The 18075-nt window shown below is 46.2% G+C and overlaps 3 protein-coding genes across 7 annotated transcripts in view; 2 read left to right on the top strand and 1 right to left on the bottom strand.

Moving 5' to 3' along the window:
* The window catches only part of LOC119178622 (uncharacterized), a 104550-nt gene extending 101355 nt beyond the window's left edge, over nucleotides 1-3195 (bottom strand). For all 4 annotated transcript variants that reach the window (XM_075888593.1, XM_075888612.1, XM_075888599.1 and 1 more), the window contains exon 1: nucleotides 2970-3195. In XM_075888593.1, coding sequence (XP_075744708.1) covers nucleotides 2970-3195 — 226 coding nt within the window. The remainder of the gene's footprint in view (nucleotides 1-2969) is intronic.
* The window catches only part of LOC119178542 (adhesion G protein-coupled receptor L2), an 81942-nt gene continuing 65516 nt past the window's right edge, over nucleotides 1650-18075 (top strand). Inside the window, exon 1 of one of the 2 annotated variants that reach the window (XM_075888616.1) lies at nucleotides 1650-1917. In XM_075888616.1, the coding sequence (XP_075744731.1) occupies nucleotides 1743-1917 (175 nt within the window). In that variant the 5' untranslated portion in view covers nucleotides 1650-1742. The remainder of the gene's footprint in view (nucleotides 1918-18075) is intronic. The other variant, XM_075888622.1, reaches the window with a different exon arrangement.
* On the top strand, nucleotides 3405-16418 carry LOC142803513 (uncharacterized). Its single transcript, XM_075888641.1, has 2 exons — nucleotides 3405-3526; nucleotides 15847-16418. Exons 1-2 carry the CDS (start codon nucleotides 3458-3460, stop codon nucleotides 16186-16188), a joined length of 411 nt encoding a protein of 136 aa, XP_075744756.1. The 5' UTR covers nucleotides 3405-3457; the 3' UTR covers nucleotides 16189-16418.

Raw genomic sequence — 18075 nt, 5'->3', positions numbered from 1 at the left:
AGCTTGTTCTTAGAAATAAACTTAATGCAATAACAACAAACTTCTGATGAAGTGCACACCCAAAGCCTGTGCTTTGGGTGTGCACTTCTTCTAGACAAATTGCAGCAAATTCACATCCGTGGCATTGAGATCTCACACCTCCTTGCAAAATAAGCGTATTTTCTGCACTTCCATGTATTTAAGGAACGTAGCCAGTTCTTGTAATCAAGAGCACATTGCTCGTAGTACAAGAATGAAAGAACATATGCGGACACTTTTCCGGCTCGAAAAGGCACGAAAATGTCTGGAGCAGGCATATACGGTCATCATCGAGTGCGAGTTGTTCAATTAAACGGCTAACGAACTACAGCGGTGCCAAGTTCAAGGCTCGTTAGTCACCTTATCCCGCGAGAGTAATTTGTGACAGCAACATTCTGTGCCAGAGTTGCCGGCTGTAGGGTGACTCAATAAATTGCATTAGGCTTCAATGTGCGCGCTAGCAGAAGACGGACGATTGCGTACGTGCGTAAATTAGATATTAGGCTTCGTGCCTTTTTAGCACTCTCCTCACACTTGCACCGTGTCAGAGGTATTGAAAACGACTGACTGTGAGAAACATCAAGTCGAGCGAATGTGGTACAGCTTATAGTAACAATTCAAGACTATTTCTAGCAAGCTTCTTAAACTTACACTCCTTGTAGTGAAGCCATTGTTTTGGAGGGCAGTAACCGTATAACAATATTTGCACTCAGTGATAAAACCAGTTTGTACTGAGAAAACTGAAGCCTCAATTCTTCGCTTCTGAAACTTCGCAAGACTATATATGCTATCGTCGAGATAAAATCAATGGCGGATTTACGTTCCAGCATGCATTACGAATTCAGAGCGAAAGACGGCGACTGGCTAAGCACTTCTGGCTGTCGGTGACTTAAAAAAAGCCGAGTCTGCATTAATGTTGAACCTTGAAGCTATATTTAGGTGCACCATAAAGTGGGTATTCCACGGGGCGGTTAGAAATGCAGCGCTGCGATTCGACATCGCAAGCTTTCCCGGACCCCTGCATACTTGATAGTTGCACTAAAGCAAGCTGCGGACCGGTTTTTATTCAGGAGGTTTGCCGAAGTAGCGAGCCTGACCGATATACGAAGTCCTTGCTATAGCACTGCCCTTTTGACTCTTACAACAGTGACTACAGAAAACGTGGTTATCAAGGCAAACAACTGATTTTACCTGATACACGACATTCAAGGTATACTGACGCGCGCGGCCGCTGATTCTACACTGTCGAAGGCCACGAACATTCGCCTCAGCTGTTTTTTAAGTCAGCGATAGCCAGCTGGGGTCGTCAATGCCGAGATGACGAACATTCCTAGTTGTTTTTCGCCTGGAAGCACCTGCTTGATGGTTCAGGGCGTATCTCGCAGGTTGTGATGCAGAAATTAGCGATGCTGGCAATTTTTTTTTGTTTATGGACGGTAGTGGTGAACCGTCTAAAGATTACAGAGCGGCGCGTGGCCGTGCGACATCAGCGAAGCGCAGAGATAACCGGTGGATATATGAGACGTCCTGCTGCCGTATGACGCACATATCTTGCTGCCCATATATATATATATATATATATATATATATATAAAGCAAGGGAGTGCATACCTGAGGGTTTGTTTTTCTCTTGTAAGACACAATAATAATGACAACTAACAGACAAGAATGCAAGGAAGATAAAGGAAGATATAGGAAAGTTATTAGACCTAATTGTAACGTGAATGGGAAGAAAGAAAAGTCTTACCGTGGGCGAGAACCAAACCTGTGACCTCCGAACAACACGTTCAATGCTCTACCAACTGACCTACCACGGCGTCGATCCCCTCATTCCCTTTATTGGGTATAGGTGTGAATTAAATGTGGGAGTGTCAGTCGGCGCCACCAGCAGCAATGGCGGTGAGTGTGGAACGCTCTTGATCAGTCTGTTTGTCGTCACGTTGAACGCGGACTTATTGCGAGCCGGCACCTCACGCAGTAATATTCGTTACAACCTTACACTGTTCTCCATGTCTCGTTGAATTGTAATTGTTTTATTTTGCATCCAAGCAGGTAATCTATTTCACTGAGATGTGTGTTTCAAATTTGTGACCTGACAAGTCTCATGTATAACTTTCTATGTTACCCCTCCCCCCACCCAATATGTAATACCCCAAGAGGGGCTTTTAAGGTAAAAATAGATGATGATGATGATGATGATTATGGATAATCCCTCGTATACTATCTAAAGACACCAAGTCTGCCCGAACAAGACCCTCGTTAATGAAGGAAGAATGGAAATGTATATTTAAGGCCTCGTCTTTTTCTTGATTGATTGATTGATTTGTGGGGTTTAACGTCCCAAAACCACCATTTGATTATGACAGACGCAGTAGTGGAGGGATCCGGAAATTTTGACCACCTGGGGTTCTTTAACGTCGTCGTTTTCTTGTTAGACACAATAGTATAGAGATATAACAGACAATGATGCAAGGAATGCATAGGAAAACTAATTAGAACTAAATGTAATGTAAATGTGAAGAAAGAAGTTGATGAAAACACGGCTTGCCGTGGGCAGGCACCAAACCTACGAATTGCATTCTCAATGCAATTAGGTGTAACAACTTCCCCTACACTTTTCTTGCATGATTGACTATTGCATATCATTTCGTCAACTGCGCCATTGTAATGAATGGAGAGAGCAAGAGACAACGCCTGTCTTCCAGGCCGGCTGTTCTTCTAACCTGACTTCATTCTTCCTCTGCTTCGCAGACTACCCTATGGCGCGCGCCCGCACCCCAGTGGTGCTGTAATCCTTAGAATGTACATATTTCTGAAGCATATATGACGAAACAGTTGTAAATGAGCACTGAATTTGCGCTTCGTGGTGTGCCCGCACTTCCACTTACAGCGCTAGTATTAGAGACATTGTATAACAAACTGGCACCTATTGTAGCGCTTCCTACACCTACCTTCATTGTCCTCCACGTCAACTTGCGTCCAGGCTGCACTAGCTGCTTCGGAGGGCTCGAACACGCACAGCAACACTATTACACACAGCGTGATGGCCAAGGCAATCTCCGATCCACGGCGTCCAATTTGCACAGGAAAAGACAGCGAAAGCTTTCGAACGGCCCTACAGGGTACACTCCGCGTGCACATGTCGTTCTCTCGCTCGCGAGCGGCCGTCGATTTCATCTTCGCACAATACCGCCGTTCACGAGCACACAAACACCCACACGCGCAAGAAAATCGAAGTCCCCTTTCACGCGCTGGCTCGTCCGACGGCTACCCGCGTTTCGTATTCCTCTTCAGCCGGCAGGTCGCGGTTTCCACTTCCCACTCCAACACTCCTTTGTCGTCTCTATCCACGTTCACGTCATGAACCACAGCCGTGTCGCGTCGAACCACGACTAGGCTGTGCTGGGCAGTTTTCGCTGGCAGCCGGGCGTCTTACGGCATGGCATACGGGCGAACCGGTGTGCCCGGCGGAGCGGCGACTACGACTGAGAAGCGACGAGGCAGGCGGGTAAGCATTCTTCAGTCGGCTTCTTCTTCCTTTCTGGAGAGCTGACGAGAGACCGCTAGGTGTGCGTGAGTGTGTGCGAGGGAAGCCGTTCGCCACTCTTGCCCCTCGGTGGCCCTTCTGCTCGGCGCCTACTCTCCCGCCTTCGACACATCGCGCTCTTGTGCTGTTGGCTCACGCTCTGACGCCTAGATAAGTTATCGAAGCTTGCAGGTATGCGCGGGGCGCAATCTCGCTCGTTTCCTCTTTCGTTCAGCGGCTGGATTCGGCGATCTGTACGGACGGTGGTTCGTTTGTTTCGGCGAGGCTCTCCCGATTTTCCCCGATTATCCGGATGTTTCCAGTGTGACTGAAATTTAAGGATGCAATAGTCGCATTTAAATCAGGGTCACCAGTGGTATCACGCAATAAGTGGTCCATTCTTGCTATTTTCTACGACGGCTATTTCTACGACGTGGCTAGAAATAGCCAGTGGCTATTTTCTACGACGAAAGCTGCTGTGAGATCATAACAGTATTCGATTGATGGAATCGTTGTCCACCCAGGCCGGTGAACGCAACCGGGATCACTTTCAGAGAGGAAAAAATCGAGGACCGAGCAGGATTTGAGCGCAGGCAAAACATTTTGATCGAGAATAACTTAAGCAATTCTTGATGTGTCTTTAATATCTCAAATTAGCAAACGGCAATGTAGACGTTCTTGTTGCTGAGAGTCGGAGAAGAAGCCCCAAGGAGAAGAATATTTTCAGAATTAAGAGAAATCTTAATTTTCGCAATAAAATTTAGATGTGTTTTTTTATATCGATGGTGAAACGTGCGCTTGAAGTCAGTCACCACGTCGTCTTCATCCCACACTCTCTCTTGGTGGTCACAGCGCTGTCCGGTGCCCTCGTTTTCTTCACCCGCAGCTGACCTGTAGTGTCAGATTACTGCTGGAGGGGCGCGCTCAGAGCTCGCCCGAGAGGCCTCGAAAAAAAGACAGTTTTCTCGGGCTTGGGGACCCCATACCAACATTCTGCTCCTTAGTACTCTCATCATAATTTACTTTTCAACAGTTTCTCCACGGAATGAAGACTAATGGCGCATTTGGCACTTTCCAATTTCAAAAAATTGCGATGGCTTGTGGCTTAGCAGATACTTAGCAACTCTATTTCATTCGAAAAAAAGTTTTAATCCGAAGAGATCCACCCCAAGAGAGTTTACAACCACCTCTACAAAGGCCGGCCCTGATGTTTCTGCTAAGACGATGCTGCGCAATTCGCGAAGGCTTTGCGTTATTTATTTATTTATTTATTTTGCTTCTGCGCTAGTTATGAAGCCAACAATAAGCATTAAAACAAATGAAACATGCATTATTTGCCCCCTTCTGATGCCAAAAGAAGTTGTGATAAGACTCGTTGATAGCGTGCCAGCTGATTTAGGCTGTCATTGCCCTTGATTTTTACGGGCAGCTGAAATTCAACGAAATCTCTCCCATGCTTTATCACAAGTGGTGTGCAACTAAATATACCGGGATATATGCAGATCATAAAGCTCACAACCGACTCAATAGATTCATACAACGACCGAGAAACTCAGCGCCCTTTTGCGGACTTCTGCAGTTCGTTCACCTGCGCTGCTGACTGCTACCATGGTTGCCACTGCTGTCGAAATTTCGCCAAACTGGCGAAATTAAGAAGTTCATGGTAAACGGAAATTATTAATAGCGACATGGCGAATTTCCGGCGATTTTCAGTTTCGGTCACGACTGAGTTATGCTCTATACTCAGTGTCTTCAAAACGAACGGGCGAAATTTTTTCTAGTTTTCGTAGTTTTGACCCACCAATAGAAGGCACACTTTACGCGCAATTCAGTGTACGTCTGTCCTGTTTCTGGTTTGTAGCTCCTCAATTCACCTCAATCCTTGAGGCACTGGTGCGTTTGCCAGCAACATCTCAGCAAAAGTTAGCTAAGCGGACTGCTTCGCGTGCCATGCCGCGGGGCGGTGGTGTTATACTAAGCTTATTCTAGGTGCTTTAAACATTTTAATCTTCTCTAAAGTTTTGCTTCTGAAGTGGCTATTGGTGACGATTAAGCCACGTGTTCAAACCAGCCTCACTTGCCCTGATGAGCTTGTTGGCTTCTTCACTGCTGTAGGGCCCCTTGATTAGTATGTAGAGTTTAAATGTATTGTTAACATACTTTCTAGGTCCGTCACGAAGTCGGCTCTTTTGGGCATCCTTCAGAAACTGCGCTGAGGTGAATGTAGCGTAAGGGTGCCCCCCCCCCTCCCCTCCGAAAGTGTGGTGTGGGCATTGGAACGGTAGCGTAGAACTTTTGAATTCATATTCTTTGTCTCCTAATTAAGTTTCTTGATTATTAGGCACGTGATTCTACTGCAATGACATTCTCCAAGTTTGCACGAAGGCTACGCACGCAGCCTCTCTTTTCGTAGCGACTGGTTCGTCCATATTCGTACAACTGAAACCATCACAAACATCTGTTATCAGGCGCTATCATTCAGGGACGCTGCTGGTGTATGCATGCCCTTTCTGAGTGGTTCCTTGGTGAAATGGGTGATGTGACTGGCATTAGAAAACATCGGTCTGATGTCGGGGTTATGGATGGTACTGCACTTTTGGGGCTATAGTTAGCAATTTTTATTGCCAGAAACGTCGCACATGTACAGTGGCGCCATTTTTGGCGAACTTGGAAAACAAATGGCAACTTTTGGAGATTTTGTAGAGATTTTTTTAGAGATTTTTCACCCGTAGTTTGGTTGATTTACCTCAAAAGTCAGTGGCAACCCCGACTGCTACCGGCAATGCGCAATTTAAAATGCATGTTGCACATTCGAAGCTTGTCATCGCTTCATGCACATTTAACTGTAATGACCATCTATTATAAACACCTAATTAAAACCACAGCATATATATATATATATATATATATATATATATATATATATATATATATATATATATATATATATATATATATATATATATATATATATATATATATATATATATATATACAGACTAACAGCTATAATTGTTTCATCTACTAAACAGTATATGGTGCGTTTACTTTTAAAGCGGCGTGCGGGAAGACAAGGCAAAAAAGGAACGAAAAGACAGGGAAGCCGCCGCGATTATCCAGTCTTTCCTCTCTCTTTGTGTCTGGTCTTCGTGTGCTGCTTTACAAATAAACATGAACTATACCTACTTTCAACGCTAGTGAGTATAGGCAGCGGCAATGTGCAGGAATGACTGGCTAGCAGACCAGCAGGCCACCGTCCAGGTATGGTCTGAGAGTATATGATTTGTAGCTCGCTCTTTGTTCATATATCTCAGCGGTCGCGCATCAACGCGAATGGCCGTTAGTAGTGTGTACTCTAATTTTTTCCGTGTTGCGTGCTGGCACAGATTATAATCCTCTCGATAGTTGATGGAGGGCAAACAACGCGATGCTTATGTGTTCTACTTGCATGCCTTTATGTGAGTGTATAATTTCCTCCTATCACGAACTCACAAACGTGTACTTACGGTGGCATAGTAGGTCATCGGTACTGACACTAAGAGCGCCCACGCAATGTCAATATGTATGCTATGCCAGTACAGTTGTAAGCGCATTTTCACTAAAGCAGTGATATATATATATATATATATATATATATATATATATATATATATATATATATATATATATATATATATATATATAATATGACGCAGTTTATTGACGCTGGACATCAGGGAAGCTCGACAAACGTTAACCGTGAAGCATCGAGGAGCGGCAGGCGTCAAGCAGCCAAAATACGGCCAAGTGCTAGCTCGAGTGTGGTGCTGCTACTGACGCTGGTGCTTGCTTGCTTGCTCGTGTCTTTCGTCGTCATCTTTCATTCACTACGTTTGCCCCCGGGGATTAGATGAGCCACCCTGGCGGCTTAAGGCGTTGGTAGTATAGGTGGGTCATAATAGGGCTTGATGCGAGAGACGTGGACAATTTCCCGGTCGTGACGGCGCAAGTCGTCAGGTGGTGCCAAGGGCTCAACCTCGTAATTGACGTGAGAAGTCCGAACAAGAATGTGGTAGGGGCCGTGATAACGTGCAGGACAACTAGCTCAGAGCAGAGGGCAACAAGCTTAATGCCCTCATAACAAAAATTGTCAAGAGAGCCCTCGGGCTGCCCGTCAGAACGAATACCCAGAACCTCCTTCGGCTCGGCATACACGACACCATGAGCGAGATAGCTAAGGCTGAAGAATGGGCCCAGCTAGCTCGGATCTCTACCACACCGGCCGGAAGGCGGATACTAGAAGAACTTGGACTCGCTCCCACCAAAAATTTGGCAAGTAACACACAATTACCCAGAGAAATAATAGAGAAGCTCGTAGTTGCTTCACTGCCCCGCCATCTCCATCCAGTGCACAACGTAAGTCGTCGCAAGGCAAGAACGGCGACGATACTTCAGCAAATTCCCAACAACAAGATTGAGGCTAGCTTCGTAGATGCCGCCGAGTACCAAAATGGCAAAAATTTTGCGGTTTCCGTTGTGGACACGCAGGGCAAGATCATCAACTGTGCCTCGATTCGGACGACGGAGACCGAGGTGGCCGAGCAAAAGGCCATTGCACTCGCCATGCAAAACGGTCGGAGAGATGGAGTGTATAGTGACTCCAAAGCAGCCGTCAAAGCATTTCAGAAAGGCCGGGTAGCACGGCAAGTAGTTCATACTCTGAGAGGCGCCAGAAACAGTGACAGCGCCACACAGAGCATCTTTTGGTTCCTCTCGTCGGGGCAATTGAGGGGGTTGCTCTGAACCTTAACAAATCTGTCCACGAGGCTGCGCGAGGCTTTACCAACCGCGCTGCCCTCGGATCGGGCGACTTTCCCCCTGGACACTTGGATGCTTCTGACACGCACACATACATAACGAAATTCTTTTATTTAGAAAGAAGGCCCTTCCCGCCACCTCATACTTTCACTTTCACTTCATTTCCTTAAAGACCCCACAGGGGGGGGGGGGGTGTTACATAAGGGGTGGGTTGTACAACAAAGATACAAAAGCCACAGGTTAACATTGCAGATACATTGACACACTTTGAATAAAACGTGATGGACAGGTGATTGAAACAACATCGTGGGGAAGGTCATTCCATTCTTTGGCGGCACGGCAGAGAAATGATGCAGAAAATGTTGAGGTGCCAGATCGGGGTCGGAAGACTTGAAGTGGATGGCCAATGCGGGGAGAAATGCGTGCGGCGGGAGCGATGTAAGGTGGTTGGTGGAGTGAGCTGTGATACAACTTGTGGTACAGTGACAACGTAGCAATTCTGCGGCGAAGGGAAAGACTTAATAGACCGGATTCATTTTTAAGAGATGAAACACTAACATCGTAAGAATAAGAAGAATGAATGAAGCGAGCGGCACGATTTTGAACTGCTTCGATAGCGTTGATCAGATAAACTTGGTGAGGGCTCCAGATGGGTGATGCGTATTCTAGTTTGGACCGGATTAGCGACTGATAGGCCACAAGACGAACGTGATATGGTGAGTGACGTAGGTGACGTTTTAGAAATCCTAGTGATCGGTTGGCTGATGAAATCATGTTAGTGACATGCGTTCGCCAGGAAAGATGAGGGGTTAATGTTACACCAAGATACTTATAGGATACGGCTGTTTCGACTGGCATGTTAGCAATTTCATAGGAAAATTGGAGTGGGTTTTTGCAGCGGTGGAAGGAAACTAATTTGCATTTGTTAGGATTAAGGGTCATAAGCCAATGGTCACACCAGTTTAATACTTCATTAAGGTCATTCTGTAGTGCTGCTTGATCAAAAGTGTTGGTTATTTTGCGGTAGATGACACAATCATCTGGAAACATACGAAGGTTGCAGGATAAATTGTTCATAACAACATAACAGACCGATTGCAGTCACGCTCCGACTCTTGCAAACCAACTCTTACCCAAATCCTGCGTTCCTTAATAGTATATATCCGGAAGTTTGCACAAATAGTTCTTGCGCGGCTTGTGGCGAAGTTGCTACTTTGCCTCACGTGCTGCGAAGTCACGCTCCTGCGAAGTCCTGCCTTCGAAGATCAAATCTTGGCCGTCCAGTGTGCCCGTGATCGAGCCGGCAGACTAGACCTGCCGGTTTTGTCGTGAGATTAGCCAGGTGCGCGTTTTGTCACGTTTTGCCGGACCAAATAAAATTCACTCACTCACTCACTCACTCACTCATTCACTCACTCACTCAAGCACGAGCTCGAGTCTGGTGCTGCTACTGAGGCTGGTGCTTGCTTGCTTGCTCGTGTCTTAATTTCTTCGTCGTCTCTACTTCCCTACGTTTGCCTCCCGGGGAATAGAGGAGACATCCTGGCGACCTAAGGCATTGGTAGTATAGCCGGGTCATAATAGGGCTTGATGCGAGAAACGTGGGCGATTTCTCGGCCGCGACAACACAAGTCGTCAGGTGCTGTCAAGGGCTTGACCTGGTATAATTGACGGGAGAAGTACGAACAAGAATGCGGAACGGGCCGTGATAACTTAGAGTACAGGCCAGGAATATTTGTAGGGACCCAGAGCCAAACAAGGGCACCCATTTATGAAATAGCACTTAGGTCCACGCTCGTGAAAGAACGAGCCAACTGTCGGCAATCTTCTGCGTACCTGGCAATATCCAAAATCGTACTGTACACGCATGCAGTGTCAGGTGTGGAAGGAAGCATCGTGTCTAGCAAGCATGATGGCTCGCGTCTATATAAAAGAAAGAACGGTTAGAATCCCGTGGTCACTTTCGTTGCAGTGTTGTATACACGCATATGTGACGAAAGGAAGGACGGCGTCCCAGTTTGCCTGGTCGGATGCGGCGTCTATCGTTAGCATATCACCGAGATTTTGGTTAAATCGTTCGGTTATGCCATTTACTTGTGGTTGATACGCGGTAATTTTGCGAAGAACGATGTTACACTGAACGAGCAATGCTTCGACGGATTCGGATGGAAAAATAAGCCCTCCGTCGCTCAGAAGCTTGCGGGGTGCGCCGTGGTGCAGGACGAAGTTGTGTAGGATGAAAAACGCAACTTCTCTGGCTGTTGCTGTGGGCAATCCGGCCGTCTCTGCATAACGCGTAACACGTAAAGTGGTCTACACCGACGATGATCTATCTATTCCCAGAAGTGGTCGAGGGAAGCGGGCCGTACAAATTCATGTCGACACGGTCAAATGGACGCGCCGACCACGGGAGAGGTTGAAGTGTACCGGCGGCTCGTGGAGGAGGAGCCTTTCATCGCTGACAGGCAGTACAAGCGCGGATATAATTGCACACAAATGGATACATTCCGCGACGATAGCACCTCTAACGAACGTGGGTGTAGGTCTTGAGAACGCCAGTGTGAGCGCTTCGCGGATCGGCGTGGAAAGCAGCACACATTTGCATGCGCATGTGGCGAGGTATCACAAGCGGCCACCAGATGCGTAATTCCGCCGATAGAGGAGACCATCTCGAGTGGCGAAATCGGGCGCTTGAGGACGCTCGATGAAACTGGTGGATCCGCCAGAGAGTGGAGCACATAGCAAACCCACGTATCCTTGCGTTGCTTCAATGGCATGTCGGTGACGTCGACTGGCGAGAAGGAAACGAATGGTGAAGCCCTGGCGGATGCTAAAGGTGAACGTGAAAGAGCATCCGCGTCAGAGTGCTTGCGACCTGATTGGTACGCAACACGAACGTCCGACTCTTGCTGCCTGAGCGCCCAGCGACAGAGTCGTCCCGACGGATCTTTTAACTACGAGAGTCAACACAGAGCGTGGTGATCAGTGACGATGCCGAAACCATAAAGATATGGACGGAACTTAGCCAAATCCCATTATGGCAAGGTATTCTTTTTCCATGTACTGTCTTTTATTCGTCTGAGCGCTTCCCAACATAATTCATTATGGTAACAGCCAGTTGTCAACGTTGTCAAGTGTGGCACATAATCTGCCTAATACTGGCCGTATCAAAAGGCGCATCGAATCGATACGTTTCGTCACCGTATTTTTCTAACTAATGATGAGAAATCTCTTTTCCCCATTTTATATAGCAATGGGTTCTACATGTCTGATCGATATTCGTCAGAATCTACAAGTGAAATGGAGGATATGATGGAATATAGGTAGGTAGGAACAGAACGCGAGGACAAAATTTGGCACCGACCATGGAGTAACTAATACCTGTCACAACGTCTCGGCCCCTTCAACGAAGCCTTCCTCCAACTCACACTTCAAGAGTGCTGACAGATCAACCAACACGTGGAGTAACTCCTCACAAAAGCGTTTAGTTCCTGCCGGGGCACGGTGGGCACAAAAGAAAAGTGGTGTTCTTAACTCCTCCGAGTGCTCCTCCGCTGGAGTGTTCATGTTGTGTCGCGTCGGTGGGCTCTAGAAGCGAGGTTATCACTACAAAGTTTTAGAAAAATACGGATCTGAACTGTTTTGCCAGTCCTTAGATTCTTGTTCTTTACCACGTGACTTGAAGGTGGGCAAGGTGGTACCATTATTTAAATGTGGTGATGCACAGTCCCCTTTGAATTACCGACCGGTATCCCTCACCAGTGTACCTTGTAATCTTTTAGAACACATAATTTATTCTCATCTGGTGGCCTTTGCAGATACAAATTCATTCTTCCCTCCTAATCAACATGGCTTCGGTAAACATTTTTCATGTGATACACAACTAATTTCATTTACGCATGCCCTTTTCGCGGCATTGGACAGTGGAGTAATCGTTTATTGTACATTCTTGGACTTCTCTAAAGCTTTTTATCTTGTTTCTCATCAGTTACTCCGTTTTAAGTTAGGTAAATTAGACATTGACCGCAATATATTAGGATAGATTGAATACTTTCTCGCTAACCGAACTCAGTTTGTCACCCCCAACACTAATAATTCACAAAAGCCTCCTGTCACTTCTGGTGCGCCACAGGGGTCAGTATTGGGCCCTCTTCTCTTTCTTGTTTATATTGATGACCTGCCTAATAATATTATATCATCAATTAAATTATTTGCTGACGACTGTGTTATTTATAGAAATGCTTGCGCTAATACTGACGCTTATTTCCTGCAACAAGGTCTTTATGAAGTTTCTTCCGGGTGCACTAGTTGGGACATGCGATTTAACGCTAATAAACGCAAGGTAATGCGAGTTTCTGGCACCTCTAGTTCTATTGATGTTCCTGAATACCTAATTAACGATTGTGTCTTAGAAAGTGTTTCATGCTACAAGTACCTTGGTGTAATACTTAGCTCTAGTCTATTATGGCACACTCATGTTACCAACGTAACTAATAATGCCGATCGCACTCTTGGCTACCTACGAAGACATTTTAAAAGGGTTCCGCTGGCTCTTAAACTCATTCTATATAAAACCCTTGTTGGTGCTAAGCTCGAGTATGCAAGCACAGCATGGGATCCCGGCACTAACACACTAGTTGAAACCTTAGAATCCGTCCAAAATCGACGTGCACGTTTTATCCTCTCAGACTATGAACGCACATCTAGTGTATCATCTGTGAAAACATTTTCGGGCCTTTCACTTCTTTGTTCGCGCAGAAAAGTGTCCCGGCTTGTTCTTTCTTTAATAAAATTTACCACAATTCACAACTAAAGCAAGACCTTCTTTCCAAACCACACTACATGAGATGCGACGATTCCCATAAAGTCCTCTTTCACATAACAAGTTTTTTCCCGACTCATTTATTCCTCGAACAAATGAAACTCTCCTCTATAGCCCAATTGACCGATGCCACTGCTTTTAAGGCTGCTGTTGAATGCGATGTTTACTCTGAGCAGCATTTTCTTATTTTTCTTATTATGTATACTCCAACCCAATCTCTTTTGTAACTTCTTCGGGCCCTGAAGGTACTGAAGTAAATGAATAAATAAAATACATTCATTACTCACCGCCTGCTGTGTCTCAGTTGAAACCCGTCGTAGCCATTACTTTTTTTGTGTACCTTACGGCATTCCTCATATTCTGCCACACAAGATTAAAAGGCACAGAAGGGGTGCCCATTGCCACAGCAAAACCATTGTGAGAACATAACAGAATAAACAGACGAGGACAAGCGCACAACGACAGATAGCTGCAATGATGCTTGTCAAGAGCTTATTCACATGGTGAGAATCTTGAGAGGACACGTAGCAAAATGAGCCCGATGTACAAAAAATAAACTTCGAGAGAGTTGACTGTTGGGCGAGGACGCGCGCCTGTTCTCGTCTGTTTTTCCTTGTGTGTCGTGTTTTGTTGCACTCTCGGAATGGTTTCTAAGTCAACGCACCAAGTCGCCCAACAGCCAACTCTTTTGAAGTTCATCGCCGCCAGAGTATGTAAAAACTGGGTCAGGTTTCGACAAACGGGCCTTCTCTTTTTCGTCCCATCTTAATGTTCTTCATCATTTAGATATTTTTATCCTTGTGGTAGCGGTCTTCAGAGAACGAAAGTTTTTCTTGTTTTGCCGTAGAAAGGAAGATTGTCCCACTATTTATTCATACATTGTGTAACATCAACCTAACTTCCGGTAGTCTATTAGAGGCAGGGAATGTTTACCAAGCGATGGGAAACGTGGTCGAGGAAGGCATTGAGTTTATACTGAGTGACAAAAATAAGAAGTTCGCCGGGGTAAAATGGAATCAGCTCGCTGATAATCATTGAATCCAAAGATAATCGGGGGGGGCACTCCTCTTGCTGTGGATTTTTACAGTTTATAATTATTATTTATTTATTCAATTCGTAATTACAATGCTCTCAACGCCCATCGGACGTTATAGAGGTGTGGGTAGGACATAGATAAATAAACATCACTAAATACAAGGCTTTGACTACACTAAACTCCTAAAAAAATGTGACACATTCAGCACATAACAGGTGCACCCAGTTCAAGCAAGTGAAAACAGCAGGACCTGAAGAAATTCTTGCAGAAGGAAGGGGGGAGGGGTAACTGTCCTTGAAGCATTATTTTTTCACTGTGTTCTGATCGTAAGTGTCTTGTTGGAAGAAGGCGGAGGGAACGAAAAGTAATTCATCCCCCCCCCCCCTTAACCCCCTCCCTTCTTATATACCCGAGATTCCTGCGTGCGCCTTGCGTGCGGCTGCGTGCTTCAAGCACTTTCTCCGTATGAATGCACGACGTCACTGGCGAGATAGATCCCCAACAAGGAACCCCTTTCGCGATGGCTGGAGCATTGCTATGCAGCATACTTAAGTAGGTTCGAAAGCGAGGATGAGCTTATACAATACAGACTGTAGTATCCTTGACCAAAACCGAGAAGCAAACGGCCCTCTGTCTTGTTTTGTATTTGCTACGGTGTCGTCCCTAATCATTGCTACCAACGAGCAGCTGCACTTATAACGAGGCCATCGTTCAATCTGTGTATTTATTCGTACATACATTTCCCACTCATCATGGATGGCTGGAAGCGAAGAATGCCTACCGATACGGTTACCTACCGATAAATAATCAGGCCAACACGAAGTGAGTGGGCGCGAAATATACAACTGTATCGCATCGATCATCATGCGTTACTCTTTTCCGTCGCAACGTAATAATTTTCAGCGAAACGAATGCGCTCGCATTCCACACAGAGCGGCATGGGCAACATAATAGACGGTCGGAAACGAAGGCGGAGAGCTTTTGTATTCAGAGTAGAGGTTGGCTCTCCCGTGCGCCAACCACTAATCCCGTGTTAAACCCACGAAACCAATAACCGACAATTTAGGGCTTCGGATAAGAGATATATACCATTGATATAAATGATAGCGTCAAGTAGACGTCAGTTTTTATTACCATTATTGCGACACTTCAGCGTGTACTCTGAAAGAGCGAGCACAAATGACCGCTTTGCGTCCTTTGCGTCCATTGCGTCTTGCATTCGTTCAGCAATGATTCCTTACCAGCCCAAGCACGTAGAAAGAAAGAAGGTTTGGAAAGCGCGCTGGTTTGACTACCCAACGCAAACTGTGTAAGCACGCATGAGCAAAATGCATTTACAAGAGTCGCAACGTGTCTGAACGAGAGTGAGTGTAGGTTACAGCAAAAAAAAAAAAAACGCAAAAACGCCCTTTTTGAGAAATATATAGCGCTTTCCTTACCTTGTCGCTTGCTAATAATCACCGCATATGCACGAAGTGAATGATTATTAGTTGACGAAGCAGAGGGTACACTTACCCGCGCTGTACCACGTAGAAGAAATGTTGCAAACGTTCCTGTATGTATACGCTTTCTCTACGCGGTTGAAAGTGCGTGATAAGACTTTGGTGGATAGCAGTAGCCGTACACAACGTTTTGGGCGTTTTGCAGCCGCTTCCCGCGCTCTTACCGCCTTTGGTCCACTTGACGGCGTCGACGTGTCTGCAGCTTCGCGAGCCCTCACAGCCTCCGGGTCCGCGCCTCCGGGTCCAGGTACACGCTACCGTGCCGCTGCAGTTTTACGAGCTCTCATCTCCGGGTCAGCCTGCTGGCGCTGCCATATCGCTTCAACTTCGCGAGCCAGTATCTCTGGATCCTCACATCTGCGTTGCCATGCTGCTAGCACTCTGTGAGCCATCAGTTACGAATGCAGTTTCGCCACCTTGTCTTCATTGTCATGCTGTCGAAGAGAAAGAGGTCGCGCCAGGAGCAACCACTCGCCGCAGCACATAGCCTACGCTCTAAACACTTTGTCGCGCCGACGAGGGAACAAGGCTCGACCCTCAAGAGCTTCGCGCTTAAAATTGAATCGGTCGATTTCTGGCCGTGCGAAGAGCTCACGTCCTCCGGAAACCACTTGGCCTACCGGTGCCTACGTAGGCTGAGCCCCCGACTCACACTGGGGGATTTCACTTTTGGCCGTAGTTTTTTTGGACCACAATAAAGTTCTTGCCGCGCCAGGCCGTTCGGTGTTCATGGACCTCCATTCTTGAAGAATGATTAAAGTTGCTGGTGATACACGTATACATATTCTTTCAGCCACACCAAAGCAGAAATGAAATGCCAAAGAAGCGTTTGTCCACCGGCATAGCCTAGCTGTTATGGTACTCGACCGCTGACTCCAAGGTAACGGGATTACATCACGGCTGAGGCAATCGCACTTTATGGAGGCAAAACACCAGAGGCCCATGTGCTCAGACTTATGCACACGTAAAAAACTATGCAGGGGTGCGGAATTTTCCTACGCCCGCCACTACGGCTTCTTTCATAATCATATCATAGTCTTTGGGACAATAAAATCCAAGGATTAGGTACAATCATTGTGGCGGGTCGCGTGCGCTCTAAGACAGCAAGGCGTCTTAACCGCTTAGATACGCCGTCTCCGTAACTTGCGAACGCCATGAACGTTATCTGGTTATCTTCTTCCATCATAAAAAAATACGCACATATGGTACTGCTAGAGCTTCGCTTCTGTCAGAAAATCTCAGATATTTCGCGGAATGCCAGACGTCTTTGATGAATAAAGAAACGCAACCTACGCACCAAGCCATCCACGCTGCCGAGACGCCAAACAACTTTTAAGGCTAAACCATTGTATTGTCGAATTTCCCCTTGAACGAAACTTGGTGGGCGAATAAAGAGATACAAAAACCCACGCGATCTACACCACTGATGATTTCTTGTTGTAAGTTCATATGATTACGTCATCACATCACTTCGCGCTATGACTTCATGAGATAGCACCGTAGCTTTGTCTAAGGCGGGCATAAATAACCCGATTGAAGTGTGACACTGAGGAAGCTGCAGAAAGCTTCAGCGAGCGAGCAACAATGCTATTGGCTGAGATAGTCAGGGTAATTTAATGCGTAACTCCAAAACTGTGGCTCGCTACGTCTTGCAAGAAGTAGGTTCCTCAAGTGAGTCACTTCATGAGTAACGAAGTGAGTGGAAAGTTTTAACCAACAAGTGTCAGAAGGTGCCATGCTGCCAAACTTTTTTCTGGTCTCTGCTACGCGTCCCAGGCTTCTTTTAGGGGCGAAGCTCCTTATGGCGTGGCTTGGGCGTCCCTCGTATGTAACCACCAGTGGCACATACCCGAAATAGGTATAACACTTGACCTCCAAGGTGGTGCCAGTGAAAGATTTCTTCTGTGCGTTGTTTAACAATAAAAAATAGTGCTCAATGTACATGCATATGGCTGCTAATGGGGAATGAGAGGCATGAGCATTCGGCTTTTAGTCAACGCGCACGCTGCGATCCCCATTAGCAGCCATTGGCATGTACATTGAGCACTATCGGACAAGAAAGGGATGCTACATTATACTCGCTGGGTGTAACCTCCTTAGCTTTAGAAAGGTTTAGCGAGCGTTGAGCCGCAGTGCCATGAATACAATGAACTTGTATATACCATGAATGAACTCAAGGTGGTTAAAAATGAGAAGTAGATACGAAGCGCAAGCCGTAAGAAAGTAAAAGCCGAATTCTCCTGTCTCTCATTTCTCATTAGCAGCCATTGGCATGTAAATTGAGCCCTATCTGACAGGGAAAGGTTGCTACGTTATACTCGCTGGGCGTAACCTCCTTGGTTTTCGAAAGGTTTAGCGAGCGTTTGGTCGCAGT

The sequence above is a fragment of the Rhipicephalus microplus genome, chromosome 1 (genome assembly GCF_043290135.1).
Source record: "Rhipicephalus microplus isolate Deutch F79 chromosome 1, USDA_Rmic, whole genome shotgun sequence".
NCBI classification, from domain to species: Eukaryota; Metazoa; Arthropoda; class Arachnida; order Ixodida; family Ixodidae; genus Rhipicephalus; species Rhipicephalus microplus.
The sequence above is the reverse complement of the archived record's forward strand: the minus strand, read 5'-3'. Positions and strand labels throughout refer to the sequence as shown.

Bases quoted from the DNA above. Each gene is read 5' to 3' on its own strand.
- LOC142803513 (XM_075888641.1), top strand. From the start codon at position 3,458: ATGGCATACGGGCGAACCGGTGTGCCCGGCGGAGCGGCGACTACGACT. The intron at 3,527-15,846 runs GTAAGCATTCTT...GGCGTTTTGCAG, and splicing joins AGAAGCGACGAGGCAGGCGG to CCGCTTCCCGCGCTCTTACC.